This window comes from Sinocyclocheilus grahami, unplaced genomic scaffold (assembly GCF_001515645.1).
Source record: "Sinocyclocheilus grahami isolate Dianchi unplaced genomic scaffold, SAMN03320097.WGS_v1.1 scaffold228.1, whole genome shotgun sequence".
NCBI lineage: Eukaryota > Metazoa > Chordata > Actinopteri > Cypriniformes > Cyprinidae > Sinocyclocheilus > Sinocyclocheilus grahami.
In genome coordinates, this window is record NW_015505407.1 from 477,118 (window position 1) to 485,568 (window position 8,451).

The following is an 8,451-nucleotide window of genomic DNA, read 5'->3' on the forward strand; positions in this document are numbered from 1 at the left end:
GTCACATGGTTTGAAAACCAATCAACACATTTTAATGACGATACCTGACATATGTGGGCCCATATACAGAAGATATGGAAATTTTGAGGACCAAACAATATTGCAGATATTCACTCCCTGTAAATTCAGAGATCATTCTTCACTTCGACAAGAACTTCCCTAAATTCCCTAAAATCCAAGAAAAAAAAAAAAAAAAAAGAGCAATCCCATAGAGATCCTAATCGTGTTAACAAAAAATAAATAAATAAATAAAATAAAAAGAGGCAGGAAACCGGGAGGATTGAGATTCTGGTATAAAAACATTTTTTCACAGGTTCTCGTTTCACAATGTCATATAGGCTAGTTAGTAATAAAGACATTTTTAAAACAAGAATAAACCAAATCTAAAAAAAAAAAAATCCAGGCAAAAAGAAAAACTTGCAAACAACAGCGTTTCAATCCCCTTATCAGATGCACAGCGACAAAACCGAAGCATGTGTAGCCTCAACCTTTGTCGCTGTGTATGAGAAACTAAGTTAACTGTGGTGTCGTGGGGGCTGTACAGTGCGACATATATGTCACACGTGCTATGAAAAAACTGGTCTGTGCGATGAATAAATTCACCACTGTAGCACGTGTGCAATACAGTTTTGAATGTTCATAACACAGCCGCTTAATAGTGAGTTCGTTGTGCTTGTTTGTGTGTGTGAGATTGATTATACTTGGTTGTTAGGGGTGTGCGACATGACGATTTTTGATCATGGACGATTAAAATGATTTATTTTGAAGAAATATCGTTGTTTTTACCAGTGCTATGTGAAAAAAAAGTTAACTTACAGCCCTGAAACAGATGTTGTTCAACCTTGAAATTGCACTTAAAAGTGTTTGGACAACATATGCAAGATAAACAAACATGATAGGCACCACATGAACAAGCATTTAGCATGCAGTGGATGACCAGACAGGAAACAGTGCACATCATCATACTGAAAACAACTGGCATGAATTAAGGGCAATATCCAACAGGCTAGAGAAATAAGACTCCGAGTATTGAAGTGTCTTCAATAACCGAAACTTCAAAAACAGACTAAAGATTCCCAGTCGCCGAGTGACATGAAACCAGAAAACTTCCAATCACAAATGTTGCTGTTATTGGCATTCTTTGAATAAAATCTTGGTCTAACACACCATCACAACAGATATGAGGAATAGGATCTGCTCAACTGTGCATTTTTAGTTACCATTTATATTTTTTTCTCCTATACAATAAATATTGTTGACATGATGACTGAAATGCATCCTTTTTATAAATGCATTTATTTGCATTTTATGTGAATATTTTATACATACACACACATATATACATATATATATATAAAATGCAAGTTGTTGTTAAAACATTAACTGTTCAAAGCATCAATGTCTGATTACAATCCTAAAATTCATATACAACGCACCAGTGAAAGAGTGAGGGAGGTAAGCAACATGAACTAACCAGCAACTGTTTCAGTGTTACATCATATGCAATTATAAATGGCCAAGAGCACAGGATGCAGAGCCAATCAGATCTCAGCGAGCATGTCAACCCAAGACCAACTGTCTCCTGCCTTTGACAGGAGGATTTTACCTCCACAATTCAAATCCCACTGCAAACCAATCTGCACTTACTCAAATCACTGGGCTTGTGTTTACAAACTGCGCGCATCCAGACCGACAATCAGCTGAGTCCACGCTTTCAAAATTAAGCTTTTCCTCATCAAATCTGCTAGTAACGTCCATTTAAAGTGTATTGAAATACATTATAGACCAAAATAGCGATGACTAGCATATGTTTCTCTACTACAAAAGTGTGACAGTCACGTTATCGGTTTGCACAAGACGGGTTTTTCCACATGAAATATCCGCTTATATTACGTTAATCACTCTCTTAATCAACATCAGAACTGACAAACACACCAACCAGCTAAATATTGCATATTAGATAAATATACAGAACAATAAAGCATATAAAACACAGAAAGGCCTATAAGGGAAAAGCTAAATGCGTTTAAGCCTTATTGGTGGAGAAGCAGCCTGAGCTAAATACGCATTTTCAATCGGAGATCTACCTTCAATTCGAGCAATAATAGGCAACAGCATTCAGCTCACAACACAAGTCCAGCCACGAAGCTCGTGGCCTTTCGAAAGTTTCGTTATTTTAACTACATATAAACAGTAAAATTATGAGCAGCTATGGAAACCCAAGGAGGCAGCCATTTTATAGAGTCTCTTGCTCAGACAATAGCAAGCACAGTGCGTTTCAACCACTCGTATGACTTGAGCAAAGCGAGAGAGGGGCAGTTTTTAAAGGCAATAGAGTTGGAATTTTACCTGGTTTCTACCCAAGGGCTGCCCGGTACTTCCAGGACTCATGGGTGGCGGGTGATGGGTCCTTTGTTGCCAACCCGGATGGCCCCCACCATACTGCCCGCTGCTGCTGCCCATATCTGCTGGTCCCTTAGCACCGTCCTGACTGTTGTAGTCGCTCGGTGGGTAACTCGGGTAGCTCCGGGCACCGCTCGGTGAGGTGAGGAGCTGGTTGAGAGTCGGGGTGGATGTTGGCTGCGGGTTTCCCATGTTATACCGCTGATTGCTGTAAGAAGCAGCTGCTGCTGGCTGCTGCTGCTGCTGCTGCTTGGCTGACTGCCCCCCTACCGCCTGAGCTTGAGGAGCGCTGCGCGGAGAGTTCATGCCGTAGCCCTGGCCGGGGTACGGGCTTCGGTTCCCGAACGGACTGTAGCTGTTGTACTGGTGGTTCGGGAAGCCGTGATCATGGGAGTTGGGCTGATAGGGGTCCATCATGGTGCTAGACAGCGCTCCTGGCCCCGCTGCAGCTGCCATGCCAGGGCTTTGTTGTCCGCCATGTTGATGAAAAGGGGCCCGGCTGTAGTGCTGTACGTAGCTATAGGAAGCTGGCTGAAACCCGGGCGCGTGATGGTGTACCATCCCGGGGTGGTCTGGCTGCTGCTTGGCTGACTGCCCCCCTACCGCCTGAGCTTGAGGAGCGCTGCGCGGAGAGTTCATGCCGTAGCCCTGACCGGGGTACGGGCTTCGGTTACCGAACGGACTGTAGCTGTTGTACTGGTGGTTCGGGAAGCCGTGATCATGGGAGTTGGGCTGATAGGGGTCCATCATGGTGCTAGACAGCGCTCCTGGCCCCGCTGCAGCTGCCATGCCAGGGCTTTGTTGTCCGCCATGTTGATGAAAAGGGGCCCGGCTGTAGTGCTGTACGTAGCTATAGGAAGCTGGCTGAAACCCGGGCGCGTGATGGTGTACCATCCCGGGGTGGTTGTTCCCCTCCGGCCCGGTGTTATCATTTTGATTATTGTTCACCCTCGACGGATTCCCGTTGCCGTTCTTCATCTCCGACTCCCCTCCTCCCCCACCATTTCCCACATCGGCCCGGTCCTGCAGTTCCCCGCGAGCCGGAGATCCGCTCTCTAGTCCCGGCTCCTTATTTTCCTGCTGCTTCTCCCCCGGTACCGACTCCTCCTTTGGGTCTCGATCCGGTTTTTTCAGCTCGGAAGGCGGGCTGGTGTTGAGAGAGGTAGAGCTGGCGACCTGAGCGGCCATGATCCCCCCCTCTCCCTCTCCCTCTCCCTCTCGGCGAGTCGGTCACAATCAAACGCGAAACATTGAATGTAAATACAATAGTTTTACAACAATTTACCCGTGTCCCGACTCATCCCCAGTCCTTACGCCGGACCGAATCCGGACTCCATCGTCGGCTCCGTTTTTTAGACTCTCTCGCACCGAGTTCCCTGGAAATGAAATTTAACCGACACGGAATTTGAGGGGGTTCTGTTGCAGAAGTAGACTGCAGACGAGGAACGGATCACACCAGCACGAGGTTCACTTAGATACAGCCATTTTACCGAGGTGCGCTGAGAGCAGTAAAACATGGCTCGGATTCTACGGAGTGCGGAATGGATTTAGAGAAGGGGGGCTGGGTAGAGGGGAGTGTTAAATTGACGTTGCATAACGGCAGGGTTAAAAACTGCTCCTCGAACAGATTTTGGTGGGAAAATTGTGGCTGTAGTGAACTAAATGAAACCATATAGCCAGACATTACAGTTGCATTAGTTGCGTGCAATCTCTCCTTGAAGTAAGCTTGTGTTACTGGTTTTGCAGATGTACTTCCTATAAAATACCAAAGTCTGCACACACACCCCTAATTTACTTTCAACCCTAAAATGGACTGATAGAAAAAGGGATAGACAATATATTGTACATAAATATAAATTATACATTCTGTGTTTTGTGTGTTGTAAGCCCATGCCTGGTGTTGAAGAGGTTGATTTTTGACTTGCCTGGTTAAATAAATGTTAATGAATGAATCTAAAATCCCAACAGCTTATTTGTTAACTGATGTTTTAGGGCAGTACGGTTAAAAAAAAACAATGTCAAATTTCTATCATACCATGTATTTGACTATATACTGTACATGTGGATAGATAGCACAGTACAATACATTTCTTATAATATCTTATAATAGCTTATATATTAAACTTAAAATGAAGGAGAAATGTTTCTCATATATTTCCAGGTTGTCAAAAACTGAAAGAAGCTGTCACTCGGTAGAAGCTGGCCTATATAGGCATATGCCAACATCATCGAAACTATGCAAGGTCAAATGAAATACACTGCAGGAGACATTAAATACTGATTATGTGTGACTGTGGGAGTTTAATCATTTTAAAATAGCAAATTTGACCTTTTAGCCAAAGTTATGTTAATACATTTCATATAGTAGGGCCTGTACATGCATTTATCAATACATTGCATTATCATTTTATATGAAAAACAATTTTGGCATGGTGTTGGGTCAGTCAAACTGGTTGAGAAACACTGTTTCAGGGGGTTGTGCTGATTGAAATGCGTTAGGAAATTAAGAGAAGGGAGGGTTGGTGGTGGGTTGAGCTAGTCTGCAAGCAGGAAGTGAAAATGAAAAACGAGAGGAAGAGAGAAAATCAGATAAACCACACAAAGTAGTTGAAAGGCAGAATACATTATCATCACAAAATAAGCCCATCTATTTATACTGTGGTTCAGTTTGGTATCTAAAAAGAGATAGAGAAAAGGATCTCTGGGGAAAAATATCTTTTTAGGAGAATAACACACAGTCTCGTTCTCTGCTCTCCCCACCCCACCCCCTCTCTCCCTGCCTGCCTCTCACTCGAGCTGAAGCTTTGCTGCTTGCAAAAGCAGCACAACTCTGCTTTGGTATCTCAGTATGGGGGATGGGCAGAGCAGAGCAGCACAGCACACAACCTTAATGCAATGCAGAGCCGCTAGCATTGCTGGCCAACTCTAGCTGTGTCCTGTGAAGTAGCGAGATCCTCTCTGTCACTTTTTAACAGCATATTGAATCTGGGAAATGTTTTTCTCCCCAGTGAAATGTATATACATTCCGTCTTAAAGCAAAGAAGTTTGAAATAAAATAATTGATGGGAGCTGTGATATAGTGTTTCATATCTTTGATTTTGAGATCTAACAGCTCTTTATTCAATAAATATAAATTGAAACCTTTGTCAGTCAAAATGATAGTGAGATTTTCTGTATTTTATAGATATAGAGTATAATACAAATCAAATCATATAAAGTATGATGTTATTTTATACATCAAATTAGCAGAGACATGGAGATGTATTGTAAAGACTAAATTATCAGAGCTCTTCCTATATAGGCCAAAAATGAATTTGAATTTGATGTCATTCTGTTATTTTATTCCTCTTTTTTTTTATTGCGTTAGCAAATGATTTCCATTTTATACCTACAGCTAATGCTTTTATCAAGTAGTATTTAACTCTGATTTTTTTTATGTATTTGTTTATTTTTTTTGTAATTTTAGTCAACATTTCAGTAATTTTGTTTTGTGTTTTTGTCATTAAAAAAAATATATATCTATATATATTGAAAGTTTTTAAGCTTTAGTTTCAGTTTATTTAGTTTTAGTTATTTTAGTACTTCACATTAAACTAACCATAATGAGAAATGTTAGCTAGCTAGCTGAAATAAAATCATTTCTAAGCATTTATTATTATTATTATTTAAGTTAACATTTATTTAACTGCAAATAATGAAAATGTTTTGCTATGGTTTTAGTTTTAGTTCAGTGTATACATTTGGGCAGCATTCGTATTCTTAAACCCATGACTTTGGTATTGCTAGCAGCGAGATCTACCAGTTGAGCTACAAGAAGGCAAATCAATACAAAACACACAAATCAGTCTTGAATTGTGATATTTACTGTTAGTAGACATGCAAATTATCTGCATAGTTAACATTTAGATGATATTTAGAAAAACTTAATATTTGTTTGGTAAGGACAATAACTAATCCATTACATTGTGTTAAATAGTATATATGTAGTATAGTTTTAGATTTTCCGTCTTCCTTCTCAAAATGGCATAAAATGCTGTCATTTTAAATACGTTGCTCTGTGCCTAAAATTGTTGAGAAAGAATGAAATCTGGAAGACATAATGATTTTGCTGAGATTTGCAAGCGAGAAAATGAAAGCCAAACAATCGCGGCTTTCATCTGTCCTTGTTTGTCAACAGTTTTAATGAGGAAGAGTACAAAGTATAGCACATTTTCTGTGTAAACAAAACCATGTGTATTCAAACCCTTTCATGACCCTCAGTGTGCCAATAAGCCACATGTATACACTGCTGGTAAAGGGAGGAAACTGCTCAGCAGAGCCCTTCATTCAATCAGAGTTTCATTCAATCCCTTGTTCTCAGACACACCCCCACATGGGAATCCGTAAAGTAGCTAGAGCAGACACAAGGAAGTTGGTCCTCAGCCAGCAGGTTGCTGGGTAGCTGTCACACACACAAAATTACTCTGAAGTGTGCTAGGGAAGGAAGTACCACTCCAGAGAGCCATAGGAAACCATAACTGGAGCATTATCGTGTGTTCGGCACACTCATGACATTCATAGCAATAAAAAATATATGTGTTCATGGTGAATTCATTTGCATGAGAAAAACTCCAACTCTGGCTTAAAGTTTCTAAATGTAAAAAAATTTTTTTTATAAAAAAACATATAACTTTATAAAACTAATACATTTTAGTGTGTGTGTATATAGGCAAGGCAAGTTTATTTGTATAGCACATTTCATACACAATGGTAATTCAAAGTGCTTTACATAAAATAAAATAAAAACAATAATCACATCTGTTAGGTTTATATATATATATTACACATATTTACAAACACATTGCATTACTTTTCAAGTTTTGAGGGAACATTCCAAGGATTTCATGTGGCCTACAATGTATATACAATTTCTGACGTTAATTCAATATTATTTTATACATTTGCACATACAGATCAGCAAATTGCACTATTTTTTTGTTCTAAATTTTACAACAATTTGTGTCGCTGCCAACTTTATTTATTTGAATTTCTTTTGTCAACAGAATTCAAAGATCATGAAATCGTAGGACCAAATAGAAGGAGATTTAGGAAAATAACTGAATAAAGAAAACAATTTAATATATTTCCAATACAGCAACACTATTTTTTAGTTTAATAGTCACACACACCCTAGTTCCTGTGACACTGAAAATATATAAACTTCATTTATCACCCTAAATGATGTCTAGAGCAAATATAGTGTCAAGCTTGCACATACTCAGACCCTGTAAAGCAGAAACAGATTTCACATTGCCAACTCCATTCCCTGTCTGCCTCCTGTTTTTACCCTGCGGATTCGACCAAAATATGGACTGGACTTTGAACTGACATAAATAACGCGTTTGCACTTGAGGTTCTAACGACATCGTGTATGAACAAAGTCCTGTGTGTGTACTAATTACAAGAATATTATTACCTTCACATTCTTTTTCAGCTATCTTTAAAAGTATATCGCAGCATATATAGTCATATTTAAATGATACCAAGTCATCTGACTGACACAAGCGTTTTTAGAGTGCAATATAATGTGACTATAACGTAATCCATCCCGCGTTTTCCACAATCCTCAAACCGAGTGCGCTAAGAGGCGAAGCACTACCTTCTGGTTCCCGGAATACTTCCGTGGCTCGCACAAGTATGTGTTAAGGTGACTGTTGTGGAGAATTATTCCTGAAGGATGATGTGGCACTTTCATACATAAACTTAAATTACTAGATCATATTGAACTGATATTAGCAAGAAAAACATGACCAAAAAGACAAGTTCAACAAACACCGAGCACTATCTAACATATCTAACGTCTCCCTCTCGTGTACAATGCATTCCTGTGTTCTTCCGCGGGTGAGAAGGCCTTTTCAAGGTCCAGACTACACATGATGGGAAAGGTGTTCCGGCTCGATCAAGATTATCTGCCACAAGTTAGTCAAACAGTCACACTCCAAACTCCACCATGGCCAAGACCAAAGAGCTGTCAAAGGACACCAGAAACAAAATTGTAGACCTGCACCA

General features: G+C 40.0%; 1 protein-coding gene across 3 annotated transcripts in view; it reads right to left on the bottom strand.

The window, feature by feature from the left end:
• The window catches only part of LOC107597114 (AT-rich interactive domain-containing protein 1A-like), a 35,616-nt gene extending 31,594 nt beyond the window's left edge, over positions 1-4,022 (bottom strand). For 2 of the 3 annotated variants that reach the window (XM_016288046.1, XM_016288045.1), the window contains exons 1-2: positions 3,295-4,021; positions 2,350-2,961 (exon numbers count right to left, since the gene is read on the bottom strand). In XM_016288046.1, coding sequence (XP_016143532.1) covers positions 2,350-2,961; positions 3,295-3,591 — 909 coding nt within the window. In that variant the 5' untranslated portion in view covers positions 3,592-4,021. Of the gene's footprint in view, positions 1-2,349 lie in introns of all 3 variants that reach the window. The other variant, XM_016288047.1, reaches the window with a different exon arrangement.
• Positions 4,023-8,451: the final 4,429 nt, after the last annotated feature.